At 35.9% G+C, this 16,845-nt stretch overlaps 1 protein-coding gene across 6 annotated transcripts in view; it reads right to left on the bottom strand.

Annotated features, from left to right (window-relative positions):
- CPEB3 (cytoplasmic polyadenylation element binding protein 3) overlaps positions 1–16,845 on the bottom strand; it is a 93,063-nt gene that overhangs the window by 39,433 nt on the left and 36,785 nt on the right. For all 6 annotated transcript variants that reach the window (XM_086616272.1, XM_086616270.1, XM_086616276.1 and 3 more), the window contains one exon: positions 8,598–8,654. In XM_086616272.1, coding sequence (XP_086472398.1) covers positions 8,598–8,654 — 57 coding nt within the window. The remainder of the gene's footprint in view (positions 1–8,597; positions 8,655–16,845) is intronic.

Raw genomic sequence — 16,845 nt, forward strand, 5'->3', positions numbered from 1 at the left:
ACTGGGCTGGTTGTACTCATATGAGGCTTGCAGTATGCGCTGTTCAAAATACACTTTAATTATAAGGCAACAGAAAATAAAAACCGGTGGCACTTGGGAAAAATAGGTATCAGTGATGACTACACATAAGCTCAGCCTCGAAGTGTGTATCATCTGGCATGACTCAATTAAACGCTGACACAATAACTCAGTACAAGAAGGCGTAATAATAACTTAGAGTTTGATATCCCTATGAACCAAGCCACTGAAATTAAGAAACACTTGCAAAAACAAAAACTACCTTACTTCATCTGCTGGAGACAACAGATGTTGGTCATGTGAAACAATGAGTATCCACTCTAACAGTTTAATCTCTAGTTAAGGGTTCAATTTTTAAGGATCAGAAACTGTGGGGGAAAGTTCGTCTGCTGTCGTGGTTTAACCCCAGCCAGTAACTAAGCACCACACAGACACTTGCTCATTCCCTCGTCCCAGCAGGACGAGGGGGAAGAGAAGTGGAAAGGTAAAAGTGAGAAAATACGTGGGTTGAGATAAGAACAGTTTAATAATTGAAACGAAATGTTATAATAATAATATAACTGTAATAAAAAGGAAAATAACAAGAAAGAGAAATGAAACCCAAGACAGACAGGTGATGTAAATGAAAAACAATTGCTCACCTCCAAGCGACCGATGCCCAGCCAGCCCCCGAGCAGCGGCACCCCTGGCTAACTTTCCCCCTAGTTTATATGCTGAGCATGACGTCATATGGTGTGGAATACCCCTTTGGTCAGCTGTGGTCAGCTGTCCCAGCTGCTTGTGCACCCCCAGCCTACTTGCTGGCGGGGCGGTGTGAGGAGCAGAAAAAGCCTTGATGGTGTGTGTCTAAGCACTGCCCAGCAGTAACAAAAACATCCCTGTGTTGTCAACACTGTTTTCAACACGAATTCAAATTACAGCCCCATATTAGCTGCTATGAAGAAAATTAACTCTGCTCCAGCCAAAACCAGCACACCTGGGAAGACAGTTAGCTACACAAGGCAGAAAGTTGGTAAAACAATTAACAAGCTTAATCGAAATGCAGTAATCTTCTTAAAACATATTTTTTTATGAAGCCAATCGATCACATGCTGATATTTATTCAACATATTACTATCACTACCATCAAGAAAACATTCTGTAAAGAAACTTGAGTATTGTTCACCTACATCAAGCAGATCAAAAGCTTTCAGCAGCTTCATTATGGCTTAATTAATAACTTGCAAGAGATAACTTTTTGGAGAACTATCGTGGTTTAAACCAGTCAGCAACTAAACACCACGAAGCTGCTCGCTCACCCTCCCCACCCCCTGGGGAATGGGGAAGAGAATTAAAGGGGAAAAGGGAAGAAGACTCATTGGTTGAGATAAGAACAATTTAATAATATTAATAACATGAAATTAAAATCGATAATGATAAAATAATAACTGTATATTAATATATATAATAATATTATAATAATATATAGAAACAAGTGATGGACAGGGTAATTGCTCACCATCCGGTGACCAACGCCTGTCCTATCCTGGCAAGCTATCCCAAAACAGGTATGTCCGGACACCACAACCCCAGACGAGTGAGAGGCCCAAAAAAAGCGCATGAGAGAGACAGAACTCCATGAATCTGAGAAAGTGCCCCCAGAAGAGCAAGGATAACTTCCTGATGAACCCTTATCTATATTCTGGGCATACTGTTGCATGATGTGGGATACTCCATTGGCCAATTTGGCCCTCAATCCTAAATCTAAGTTCAAATTATAAAGGAAGTTGTGGGTCCTTTGTCCTGGTCATGCTCCCCCCCAGCCTGTTGTGCTCCTGCACACTGGCAAAACACGGGAAGCTGAAAGGTCCTTTATGTCTCAGCACCAACTATAAACATCAGTGCGTTCATAACAAACCCCATACTAAATCCAAAACACAGAGCTATTCTAGCTACTAAAAAGAAAAACTAACTGTCCCAGCCAAAACCAGGATAAGAAACTTTTTAAATGCATCAAACCTTATTAAAAATCTGATAATTGAAGTCTATAGATAAGCTGATGTATCTGCAGAATGTTCATATAGGAGAGAATATTGCCAAATTAATTTGTTGACCTGTCTTTTAAATCAGATTCTAACAGCAACATAAAACTGACAAGCTGTGAAAGATCCTCTTCACAGATTTCAGCAGAGGCATGGACAGGATTAATTTGTGCTAGAGCCTGAAGAGTGCATGATGGTCCTTACTGTAAGAACCCTGTAAAATTAAGAAACTGAAAACACATTTATTATAATGTTATTAAATTACATTGCACCATGAAAACAAACTGGTTAGGCATCCCCCTTAAAATTTTTTCTTTAGTTTAGATGAACTAAAATGTCTAAGCCATGAGATCTTATATGCCAAATATGATAGTGACTTAAAAATTACTGACATCTGATCTCAGCGAGACTTCTTTTCTGATTTTTTTTTCATTGCTTTATTACAATACGGGATTGGATCGGCACACTGTATATGGATCAAATAGTTAGCATTTCAAGGAAATAATAAACTTGTGAATCCATAAAACATTAACTCGAAAGAACTAGATCTACACTCTCTCCATATCATAGCTAAAAGTGAATCTGATCAGAAATACAGAAATAAGTGACACCATTTATTTGTATTATTACATTTTACAGAACGCTAAATAGAAAGTATTTTGAGATTTTTAGAAACATTCTTTCGTCACTGTTGGTACCTATCTTATTCATGCAATAATGTGTCCACAATTTCAAAGATACACATTTCAAGGAAATCTTAAAGATACTTCTTAAATTGACTTAAAATAGCACTATTCCTAGAAAAAAAAAAAAGGCACCATTTCCATATTTGATATTTTGAAGATAGAAGAACTAAAGGAAAGTTTATTTGAGAAGACTGGAAACCTCTTTGATTTTTAAGTTACCAGAATCTTATTTCTAACTTGGAAAACTCATTTGTAACCTTGAAGTAGTCAGCAGTTCAGAACAACACTTGCTTTAGGACACTACGAGTTGTCCAATAATTTTCTAAGATCAAAAAGGAAAATACGTCAAGCTTTTTCTTTCAAATAGTGGGTCTCTGAAGTTCTTAGAGATCTCAAAGTTTACAAGTGAATTACAATGCCAGTGAAAATGAATTAATGAACCAAGAGGTGACAGAATCAAGCATAATTATGCAATGTATCTTTGCTATAACAATATCTCTGTAGCACACACCTTGAACTCACTGAAGAACTCATTTTGCTAAAGTAACAGAAAGCAAATGAACAGAATAACCTAGGAGCTCTATTTTATGCCGTTAAAATACATAGACTGAGATGAAGTATTTGTGTGCATATAACAAGAAACACAGATGCAAGAAGCGCATGCAACCTAGTTAGAATTTTTATCAGCTGATTTGAAGATTTCCTTTGGGTCATAATAAAATTCTGAAATGAAACATACGAATACTGTATCTCTGTAAAGTACTAGTCTTCTTTTAACTTTGGGCCACATATTCAAAGTTCCTTTGGGAAATGTTCTTGACTTTGTTCATTTCAGTCAGTTCATTTGCTATCATGAAGATAAATACAGTTTATTTACATCTTTATGATTTTAAAAGTAGCTACCATTCACCAACCTGTCTCAAATCACACACGTACAAAAATCATAGTTGCAATTCTAACAAGACAAATCAAGTTTTCTCTTTGATCACTCTGTCAGTCCACGCTACTCTGTCTTCGTGGTCAAGGTTATCTAACAAACTGTCAAAATGCGAGGGGAAAGTTGACAAGAACAGTTTGCATACAAAGAGGAGGCCGGTGCTTGAACCAGCATGAATTTACCGTATATAAAACACTATTTCTTGAATAACAATTTCTGGATCTCATCTAGATAAGAAGCAAGCTGATAAATGAACATGACATGATAAAACTCAGTAAGTCATGTGCATAAAAGTGTGAGGAAAAATAAGAATTACGTTTGGGAGAAAAAAAGAATTAAACTTGATTCACTATATTAAGTTTCAGGTTCCTCGCCATAGTACATGTGTACTGAGCTTTATGTGTACGGAAATCTATTTGCTTCCACATAGTTTTCTACACATTAATCTGCTATTTGCAAAACACTCACCTCACTTTTTTGGGGGTGGTATTTGCAATTATTTTCACTTCAGCGTGTTTCAGTATTTGAAAGGTATTTTTCACGATGAGCAATGCAATAGAACAGCTTGTTTAAGAAAACAATGCTCTTTCTTCCCCTTTTTCTGTGGCTAGAAAAGCTGTTCACAAAGAACAAGACTTCTATCCTCCAGTCTTTTTAAAGAGGTCTTTGAAAGAAAACACATAAACCAAATAATTTGGGTTTGGGGATTGGGATGAATTATTGCTCATCTAAGAGTGGTTTAAAACGTGGTTCTCAATTTCCACTGACAGATGGGCTGGATGCGTAGATGTGCGCTGCGATAATTTGGTGATATTAGCCTCAACAGTCCCTTCTGGTTCACTTTTCTGCAATGCTAGCAATGCAAGCGTTACAACAATCTCCCTGATAACACATGCTGACATACTTATACAATTGAATCCCATCATCAGAAAAAGCATAATCTACCTTCAAGCTATATGCAGTTAAGGTCCACACATTGGACCTCAAACACTTGATCAAACACATGAACTGCATTTGATACTCAAAACTATTGTTTAAAAAGCTTAGGTCTTCCTTCCTTAGGCATATGGAGCAGCCAAGGATCTCTGCAGGAGGGCAGGCTTATCTATTTTTACCTCTTTGTTTTAGTTTAAAAAATAGATTAATGGTAAAACTCGCATCTCTAACAGCTAGGCTGATAGGAACTTCCTTCATATTGTTTCCAATCCACCAAACCTAATTCTGGACTGCAGTCTCATCTCCTCTAGCATCATATATAATGCTGGTGGAATAGCCTGGCAAATCTTGTTCTTAAAATTTCACAGAAACAGATGGCACTCACCCACAATAGAGAGGATCACACAGATGAAAGGAAAGCACATTGGTGAGGTTATGAGGCAGGAAAAGTGGTGGGGGAAAAAAAAAACAAGCGAGAAGGTAGTAAAGAGGTACAAAGTTGGATTAAAAGGAAGAAAATTAAGAAATCTCCCTCTGCTAGAAAAAGACTTTAGCAGTCACTGATAAGATACTGCCTTCAGTAATAGTCAAACCAGATCTCTGAAAGCACAGATGCTAATATAAAAGATTGAAGGGAAGAAAGAAGAAAAAGCATGTTTTATTGCTCCTCCACCCTTCCAACCCCCCTTTTTTTTTAATTAAACAGGTATAGAAGGGACTTTAGATATCAGCTAGTCCACTTCACAGCCCCTAAGACAGCATCACTACTAACTGTTTATACAGCTGGTTCTGAAAAACTCAACAAGGTCACATATAAAGTGGCAATTCGCCCACTCTGAGACTCTCATGAACCAGGCTGCCTTGGCTATGTCACACTTAACATCATTCATTTGTTCCCTCCAGATAAATCAACTGATCTCTTCACAATTAAATCGGCTCTCGTTTTGCAAATCTTATCAGCACTCCCAGTGTCTCTTATTCCTTTATATTATCCTTTATGTGTTAATAAACTAGTAACGCATCAGTAACCCGACTTGGCGACCAGGCTAAAGAGCTCAGCAAATTCCTACAGGCAGGCACCAAACTATTAGAAACGATTGATGCTTCTCAAAGTTTAGCTGCATATTTTCCCAGAACGTTGTCACTACAAAAACCAAGCTTTTATTAGCTATTAAACTGCCAACCCAAGATTTTGCAAGAAAAAAAAAGAATTCAATAAACTTTCTATTCGGAGCAGTTCATTTCAAGATATACCAACAGCATTGGCAAAAGATTTAAATATAAAATGCTATTTCAGCAATTTGGTTGTATCTAAATGCTGCATGTGTTTGAAAACAATACATCAAAACATAGAAAGAGTCAAGTATAATAGCTCTTAGGGAGACAAGGCAATTTTAAAACCAATATAAGCATGAAAATAAGAAATGAAATTGTTTCACTGTCATTACATTTTCTGTCATGGCATGATGACCTTCCCACATAACTACTAACTGTATTAACTAAACAAAAACACAATCTCTTGCATTAATGCCCCAAACCCTTGCATTAATGTATTTTTTGAATTATTTTATTCAGAACAAACAGAACTAAACGATACTAATGAGAAGAACAAAAGACAGTCAGATGGAGAGCAAACAGCACCAGACCTCACAGATGACACATTTTCAAGAGACATGAACGAACACTGGAAGCAGATGGAACATTTGAAGCCCAACAGCAGTGCAAAGTCACTGTACAGAGGAGCTTTAGGAAAACAAAATTCCAGCATTTTACAAAGGGGTTTTTCTTATTTGTTGGTTTAACTACCTTTAGTCTAAATTTATTTTACAGACATTCGTTTGGGATCCCAGCAATGCGGTTCAGTGCTTCCTTAGAAAGATCACACGTCCTTGTTTATTCCCTGTCTCCCTTTTTAACCTGCTATACTTCTCTCTCGCTAAAGATTATTATTGACTGTCTGGAGTTCACAAGAAGCGTTAAAGACAGCTCACTACCTAGCACATAGATGACTCTGTATTCCTGCTGATCGTTCAGTCCTATTTATATAGCTAATTAAAAAGGACTACATATTAACTCAAGAGAATGTCCAGTGTCCCCTAAACAGAAGCAACGGCTGCAGACATATAGGACTGCAAATGGCAGTGAATACTAGCAAGAGAAATGGACCGAGGACACCTTTGAGTTAATTATAGTAAAGCAAATTATTTATTTTCAGGTTTTGCTTAGTTTTGTAAACATCACTTAATTAGTATTGCCAACATCTACTAGAAGTATTGTCAATAGATGGTATCTCTAAGTTCATAAATGAATTTACATAAATACAATCAATAATTCAATTTATGCCACATTTCCCCTAGAAATCACAATATCAATTGTATTTATTAAACTGCTGTAGATGAAAGTTTATAAAAATTGTTCTACTATTTAGGTCAGTATGAATGATATTATTAAAAAATTATCAAACAGATGACACTACTTGATTAAAAACACTATTTCAATTAGAGCTAGCACAGACAAAAGCTACAGTGTTTCCCTTTGTATGTTTCAAATCTAAATATTTGCATCTAGATGATCTTTGAGGTCCCTTCCAACCCTAACCATTCTATGATTCTATGATTCCCATCTTTTAAAAGACTCCAAGAAATACTGCTATATATTCCACAGAAACAGTCCGGTTTTTAAAACAACTCAGAACTCAATCATAATCTCCCATCTTCACAATTATATTACTATTGCAATCAGCTTATTGAAATGCCCATGTTAGAACAACAAACCCATTCTAAGACCAGAATTCATGTCAACAGCAGCAGACTGTACTGTGTAGAACCTATTTACACACACACCACCCCACATGAACAGCTTCCTCTTTTAATAAAATCTTAAATAGAGCATTTCTCCCACGTAAGTACTTGATTTCCCATAATTTCATGTGCCCATAAGAAAATTGGGCATATATGATAACTACAACAACAGAAACCGCAAAATATCAGCTCATAGTTAACAGTGTAAAACTAAGAAAAAGAGAACAAGCAGAGTCCAAAAGCTGGCGTTGAAAGCCAAGTGTTGGAAAACCTTGCATCTTCTCTATTACAAATTTTCAGTTATTCACATTTAAAAATTATTTTTCAATTGTTTGCTACTACACAAAAAACCTGCAGTTTTCAACTATACACAGTATAACTTACATAGACAGTACAAAGGCAAAACAAATTTAGAGAAGTTAGTAAATTAATCCTAACACCTCTAACATAACATTGTAGGCAAAAACCGACATTTCAAAACAGTTAGCGTTTCTTAGGATTAGATGGACAATAACTATGTTTTGATTTGCATGCTTCAGTTCTACATTATGCTGGTGATGCCTAACACCCCACACCCTTGCTACATGATAGAAGGCTGTCTCTCGAGATTCCAGATCCATTTTGGCAGGTTTTTTGAATGCATGTGTTCATGACTGGATTTTTTAAATGTATTTTTATTTTCCAACACAAACAAAAGCTATATTCTTTCAGTGAAGTTCAGCCCCACACTTTTTCCTCATTATTTAGATGTCTAAATTTTCTCCCCAGTCCTGTCCACATAATGTTTTACGGAAACCAACAAAGCAAACTTCATTAGTCAATGTAATTGTACGCAAAACTTGTAACAACTCATCCCAAAAAGAAGAAATACATCAGAAAGATATCAAAAATTAACACACATACACACTCACAAAAGAGGGAACAGCAGAGATTGTTTTGCAATATTAGCTATAGGAGGCATTATGAAGCTTCCAGTGGAACACACAAAGCTATTATAAAGCTAATATATAGAATCACCAATTCTACCAATAAAATTAGAGATAATTGATTTATGAAAATCATTTTAAGATAATGCACATAAACTTCTATGCAAATATTATTACACATATTTATATCTGATTGTACAGCTATGTACACAGCAAATGTGAGAAATAATATTGAACATGACAATATTAGTCACTAGATATTAACTACTTACTATTAAGAGCCATAATATTGTCTGTTCCTGGATGATGGAAGTTTATTCCCATACGCCCTGCAACGTAAATAAAAGCTATTTTTAATGTTTTTATTTCAAAACTGAATTAAATTCATTAGTATGAAAAATTTCTCAAGGGGCTGAAGAGTCAGGGTAGCTGAATCTTTCATCTACTGAAAACAACTTCCCAAGAATACACATTTAAGACATTTAACACTGTAGTACCTTTAATGTTATATACTTGAAATACTGAAAATCACAAAGTAAATAAGGAAAGTTTTTAATACATCCCTTTGCTTTGTACTAGGAAACTATCACATTTATTCTTTCAAAATAAGGACTCAAAGTTCAACCTTGCTGCAGTGATGCCATTTACAGTAGGCTTCAAATAATGAGTACAGCATTACAAAAAAATCCACTTAACTGGTAAAAATTGATCATTATTTTCCATCCTATCTGTGACACTAGAAGCTCTCGAGTTAACAGATCACTGGAGACAGCATGCTTACCCTGTTTTTGTATTCTTCCCTAAGAATCTGCTATCACTTACTACTTGAGATAAGATATTGGATTGGAGGGAGCCTTGTTCTCATGGAATACATGCATATGTACTCCAAATACAAATATTTTTTCTTGACCCGTAAGATGGGACCATCATATAGAGACAGTTCACCATGAAATTCAAAAGAATTCTGCTGGTGCCAGTTTCCAGGAAGCTAGAGAGGCGCAAAATAGTACCAGTTTTCTCAGGTGAGATTTAACAAACAATTGATAAATTGGCTTAAGAAGATCTCTGATGACTTCAGGAACTGGAAGCGGGAATAAATTAACAGTCACTTTGTTTCAAAGGGGACAGTCTCCTGAAATCTACTCTTACTGTCAAAGCAAGAAATGACCAACTCTACTACTGTCCAGATTAGTTTTCATTTTAAACACTATTTAACTGTGCTGAAGTATTAACAGCTTACCCTGAAGAATTTGTAACAGCACTTTCTTAATTAAACACACTCAAAACAATCTGAAAGATGTACTTAGTATTAGTCCTTGTTTGGAAAAAGATATAAAAGGATCATTACAGTCACATAAAAATTTACTTCAGTAAGTAATGTAAGTAACACAAGTTACAACTTGCCATCGATTTCATACACTTTGCGAATCTCTAGATTTGTGGTTAAGCTTGGGAGCTAAGGAAGCAGGCAGTTTACATTTCTTCGCTACATTGGCACTTAAATGTGGGAGCTCTAGAACCACTCACTATACTGAGGAACCAATATAACCATTAAGTTCCTATACTTCTGCAAAACCAAGTTTTAACAAATAAGCTTTGACAAAGCAGAACTAAAGGCAATCTTCTCCAACATTTTTAGCTCCAATCAGTAAGTCAAAGCCTTCTATTTCCAGTCAGAGACTGCTGTGCTGTAATTACTATTGATTCTGAACAGACGCAACATGAAGTTTCATCCTCTTCTGAAACTAAGTCACAAGCAATTTAAGAAAAGCAAATATACATTTTCTTCACATTACCATTTTCTCATTCTTTTAGAAGAATAGTGCCACCACAATATGACTATGAAGCAAGCAACCTTCGGAAAGAAGTGGAGGCAGAAGGAGGGCAAATAAAATTTCCATTTTTACTTTCCAACTCCTTGAGTAAAGCTTCTTAAAAAGATCTTCATTAACTACTTCAGATTTCCTCATTACAAACATAATTTTCCTATACATATTTTCACATTAATCTGGTACTGCAGAAACATTAAAGCTGCCATTATTTCAGTTAGTATAAGCTTGTGCTAAAATATTTCAGAAATTTTGCCAGATTGACATTAATCCCCTTTTCCTTAACAGCATATTATCGAGTGCGAGGTTACAGGCATTACTTGTAAAGAGACAAGGTGTATGCAATAATCTATACTTGTAGACTTTTAACAGAAAAAAAGGGAACCACTATGAGAAAAACTAGAGTAAAATTTGAATGCATAATGCTTGGATGGGCCCTTCTCTGTTCCTTTGCTGAAGCTGAAATTCTGCTGTTTGACCAGCTTCAGAAATAGAATCATATCTGTGACATCTGGGTTTGTTTTTTTCCTCCCTCCAGGCTGTCGCTGGACCAGGTGCTGCTTGCATGACATTTTGTCACCTGCCCTTGGCCTGCTATTTTTAAACAGTTCTTGTCAGCTATCTTTCAAGAGGAGCAGAAATACAGAGCAGCACAAGCAGAAGGACACGTTCTCACACTGAGCTAAGCAACAGTGTGGGATAATTCTGTGCATCTTCAGAGGTCCCCTAGTGCAATTCTATGGAAACAAATTAACAGAATACCTGCAAAACACACCTGTATTAAAAGCATTCAAAATAGACTGGTAATGCACCAATCATAAGAAAATTAGTTACCAATAATTATATAGCCTTTCATGTTAGCTACAACATTTTAATATCTTGCTGTTCAAAGCAAATTATTCAATTGAAAAAAGAGGCCATACGCAGATTATGAAACTGCATAATTATCTAAGGCACAAGAAGAGTGCACAAATAGGAAATTATAAATCTATTCATTTAAAGGTGCAATGTAAAACTGTGACATGTCATTAAGAATATGTACTTTTTAGGCTAAACTCAGAAATTACTATCAGAAAACAATCTATTTTAAGAAAAGCTACCTGGATCTTTATGAAGTCTATGTGCTTATAAGCACATATTTCTAATTACAGCTTTAAAATGAAATCTCTGGATAAAATTTCTACTTTTCAAGAACCTTAAGTGCAGTAAGCTGAAACACAGAGAAGTCAGAGCACAGAAGCCATGGACTCCAGCAGTTCACTGAAGTCATAAATAGGAACCCTTCCAGTAACAACATCCCCAGTACTTGTATTCAGCGTACATCTGCCATTTTCAGTTTGCCTGTCTTGGTTTCATAACTATCTACCAAGTATATTTTCAATCATGTGCTTTTATAACACGCACTTATATTACTGTAGTTAGGCTGCAACAATAATCACTCTTTTATGTATGTCTTTTCAATTTCTAATTAAAAAAACATAATAATTCAGTTGCATACTTCTTGCTCTTTAAACATCTCAGAGTATAAACGAGAGTTTAATGATTCTTGTATAGCCCAGGCTGCTCTTTTGCATATCTTATGTCATTAAATTCCTTAAACACTCTCTCCTAATAGCATTTGGAGAGACTTTTTTGGCTCGACTGCCTAAGTGCTCTGCTGTATGTCCGATATACTTGTCACGGCAGAGAGCCTGATTCCTTCTTAGAGCATATCTCAAGTGTGTGTATCTTCTCTTCTGTATTATGTTGTTATGATTATGTAGTTATGATGATGTTAAACGGAATTTAACTTCACCTCATTCTTTGTAGAAGAGAGTAATGATTTTGAAACAGTTCTGAAATCTTTCCAATAACTTAAGGAAGTATACCCTTCTCACATACGAATATTAAATCTTTCACAAATAGATAATCTGATTTTTTTCATTTGTCTAGATAATTTCAAGTTACATGAACAGTTTTGAGACAGAATGTTGTTCCACAAATAACAAACCTGGATATTAGGCACAGCTTTACCACTATTGCAGTTTTTTGACATTATCTGACGCCAGGCTTGCCTATAGTGGTCTCCTTAACTTCAATTTTACAATCCATTATTTTCAGCAGATACTGAAGCCTATGAGTATAATAGAATCGTAGAATGGTTAGGGTTGGAAGGGACCTTAAAAATCATCTAGTTCCAACTCCCCTGCCATGGGCAGAGAAATCCTCCACTACACCAGGTTGCCCAAAGCCTCATCCAACCTGGCCTTGAACACTTCCAGGGATGGGACATCCACAACTTCTCTGGGCAACCTGTTCCACTGCCTCACCACCCTCAATGTAAAAAATTTCTTCCTTATATCTAATCGAAATTTCCCCTCTTTCAGTTTAAATCCATTGCCCCTTGTCCTATCACTACACACCCTTGTAAAAAGTCCCTCTCCAGCTTTCTTGTAGGCCCCCTTCAGGTACTGGAAAGCCGCTATAAGTAATCTGTTTACAACTAAGTGTAAAACCGATCTTTGATTTCATCTTTGTATATATGTGCTAGTATTATCATTATTTTCCCACGTCTGAAACAAACACCAGTGATTAACCAATTCCAGATCTGTAACTACTGGTTTTGCTTTAAGAGATTGCTGAAATCATTTTCTCTTTTTATTCATTTTGTCTTCCTAAGTGCTCTATGGTTTTTGAACTGGTGAAATCCTAGTCAGCTTGTGGACACGAACACTCAACTCAGTGAAGGACGTTTTACGATTACAGTTACCTATTCCCATCATTTTCATGTTACAAGCAACGTTCCAAGAAACAATGTTTGTTGGTTATATATTGAATAAAACTTCTTACACTGTTATACCTCATGGCTTTCACCAAGATTGTCCACTTATATCAATTCAGCAATTCGTATTTGGCATAAGATTTGCTAGAAAATAGCAAAGCTGGCCTGCTTTTGGCCTGTCCTGAACTTATTGGGAACAAGAACTTCCTCTCACATAGTTCTTAAGATCATTGTTGGTATCAATTACAAGTTATGACTAGAGACTTGTGTGGCAAGGTCAAATGAAACTGGCAACAGGACTAGGTCTGCTACACTTCCTTAGTAATAATACCTCCTTTATCATTCTTATCTCTTCTACCAAATGATTTCAAGGTTGAAGCCAACAAAAAGCATTACAAAACAGCAGTAGTTACTTGGGCGGACAGGTAGCAAGTGAGGTAGAGCAAAGTTTAGACACAGAAAAGTAAAAAAAAAAAAAAAATCAAAGACTAGCATTCCCACAAACATATGAAACAAGATTGACCCATATGCATTCAGCGGTCTAGCTCACACCACAACCTAACACTCCCCCCCACACACCCCCATCCATACCCCAGTTCAACTATGAGTCTTTGCTCCATGATTCACGAAAGGCCAAAAAGCATGAAGCATGTGTTTATAGAGAAGAATTTTCATCATTTTTACCTGACTAGACCTCAGACGAGTCTCTCTCCTCTTCGCCCAAAAATACAGACACCCAAAACCGATCCTACACTAACTCAACACACATGCCCAAAATTATTTCAAAAGAGCTGTGTAAGCAATGGTCTGTGTAAAGAATTATAAAAATAAAAGGTAACTCCCTGAAGAAGTTTCCTGGGTTTCTCAAAAAACTTCCTTTTTTAAGCCTATCTGCCATTTGTTCACACCCATAATTTAAACACCTACTTGAGACTTACATATCTTTTACACATTAACATACTCAGCAGAACAAAAATACCATTGTTTGTCAGATGGGAAATATGAAGAACTATTACTGTGTTTACATGTATATATTTTTACTGTACAGATACACATTGTGGCAATGTGAACAGAATGTGAACTATCAGCTCTGAGTATTAGTAATAAAGCTTGCTGATACTAACTTCTTCCCATCACTGACTAAACAAATATATGCCATCAACAGAGAAAGCAACCTATAACATATAACAGCATATACATTACAAGGAAATCTCTTCATAAGTAAATTACATTGCTCCAATAAAACACACAGGTCTTGCATATATTTAAGTAGTGCAAACATTTTTAGCTTGAAAACAGTTTTCAAAATATTAGCACTCTAAAAGCAAGACCTGATGAACATTAAAAGAAATGTGGTTTTACTTGTAGGGGGCAGATAAGTATATGTACACATACACCCATTCTATATGTAGTTCTAAAGCTGTACTCAAAAGAGCAATATCAGTATTCTTATTGGCGAGTTCGAGAGGAATAAAATAAACCAATATGTAAGCAGACTTTTCCATTAGCCATCTCTGCTAAAATATACGAAACTCTCAAAACTGTAGAGAACTGAAGGAGGGAAAAAAAAATGAAAGAGCTTTGGGTCTCTGTGAGGCCAGTCTTCAATAGTACAGTGAAAAAATAGAAATAAACAGAAAGAAAAAATTATATCTGTATCTTTGTTCCTCAAACTAAACAAAGCAAATGAAAAAAACTCCACCAATCCCACCCAAAATAGATTCAGCAGATCAAAGATAAGGGCATGCTGGATGCCGGCAGCAAATTAGGAAGTATGATCATACTACAAGATCATTGAAGAAAGCACTTATTTTAAGAAATATGAACCATTTAATGGTCATATTCTGTACTGAGAAAAAAATTAAAGAGGATTTTCTAAAATAAGCAGTTTCAAAATGAAAGGAAGCAGAGTATGTTTCCTTTAAAAGGATTAGCTTGGTGGCCTAATTTTACACACAAATAGATATGCAAACACATCTGTCTGCTCGCTCCGGTTTTCACGTGCATTTACAGAAAGATGTCTGATGAGCATCAAGATTTTGAGAAACGCTGTTACAGTGCACTTTTTTATAAGGAAAGTGTCGCAAAAAGCTTTAACTGGGTGGCACCATTTCTAGAACTGAGATGACAACATTTGCTCTGTTTGCACGACCTTTGTGTTCAGCTGCTGACTGCAAAAACAAATATGATCCATTCACCTTCACTTTTCTCAGGTCATGTGGCAAACTTACTGCTTTGCTTACAAAAAGCTTATGAACGATCAGAGCCAAACAAAATCTGGTGGCATGCATTTGAGTTAACTGAAGATCAAGATGGAAAAGTAAAGGTCCATTCTAGATGCATTACAATATTGTCTAAGTTGCACATAGTCTTCAAACGCTACTGTCAAACTTCATAAACAACACAGTTAAGTTAAATGTCAACTTAAATCTTAAATTTTACTTAGTTTTCATATGACCTGATACAGTCTTTACAACAGTAAAACCCCAATAACTTCAGTTTTCTGTCGTGCAAATATATGGGCGTCATTCATATTAAGTATTGAAAATCAAGTAAAAAGCTTCCCCACCGATGCTGTTTCTACCTCTGAACTGTTGTACATTTGTACTGAAAGTATCAAACAATCTCAGAACAACAAACGCTAAGATAGTCAGGGAGCATGTACACTGTACTGAAACATTATGATGTAATCAGCACATATTTTATGTATCCTTCTACAGTATGATATCCATTGAAGTTAGTTTTAATAAAACCAACTCTTGACATTGTCCTTGTACATGTATTCTCACCAAATACTTGTACTTGAAGATGTGTCACACTGGTACTTTATAAAAAACATCTGAATTTTTGTTATTTGGGGATTTCACAAAGTTTGTTTCCACTCTGATTTAGAATAAAACCCAGATATTAAGAGTTATCTACTCTAACAGTAAATTTAAAATAAAGGGACATGATTTCTCTCCTCAATTTCATATTTTGATTCAGTTTCATGACCTGTCAGTAGCACATGTGGATAGCATACGATCTAACACAGCTGAAATATTTTATTTAATTATTTTAAAATAGAACAAAGGCAGCTGCTAGTTACTACTGATCAAAATATTTTTTGTAGATCAGAATGGCTCTGTTTGTGTTGTAATGCAATAGTTTGACACAGATAAACATATTGCAACAGTGACATATTACACCATAGGCAGGAGACACTTTGATGTAGGAAAGAAATGTTTGAGTCAGTAATAAGCAGCATCTACCCATAGCTATTCTGATAATTCAGTTTCACCCTACATCATTAGGTAGAAACAGTATGTAAATACCAACAGGTTACAAAATAGTGCAAATATATCCTTCCCTCAGTAAAGCTAAACTCTCTCCCATGGTTTTGCAGCTTATCATATATTTTACCGACAACTCAGAAAACAAATAAGACAGCAGTTCAGGAAAAGCATCTTGGAAAAATATTGCACACTTCTGTCATATATAGGCTGCTTATGACTGTCACAGGAAACAACCATATTGGCCATATACAGTAATTCATCTTTAACTAGAAGTAGCTTAACAATTCCTTTGCTGTACTTTTTCCTCTTTTTTTCTTCCTTTTTGAAAGGAGAAAAGGGTTTATGGGTATTGACTGAAATAGAAGGAAAATGTTGAAGCTGCTCCTGATGGCAGAGAAAGCAGGTAAGGAAGTCTGCCTAACTGTCTTAGAGGAAAAGAAAATGAGACTTCTTTTTTAATGAGTTCACATTCTTTAGATCTCAAAGCACGAAAACGGCGAACAATTTGTAAAGTTCACAGACTATGAGGACAGAAGGACAGGAACCCACAGCAGGGTACCCCCTATTTGGTAGGAAAAGCTGAGAAAAAGAATTCAGTTTTATACAGAAATGGAGTAAGAGCTGACTGTGAACACCTTCTCCCAAGACTGGACTG

This window comes from Tauraco erythrolophus, chromosome 9 (assembly GCF_009769465.1).
Source record: "Tauraco erythrolophus isolate bTauEry1 chromosome 9, bTauEry1.pri, whole genome shotgun sequence".
In the NCBI taxonomy this organism is placed as follows: Eukaryota; Metazoa; Chordata; class Aves; order Musophagiformes; family Musophagidae; genus Tauraco; species Tauraco erythrolophus.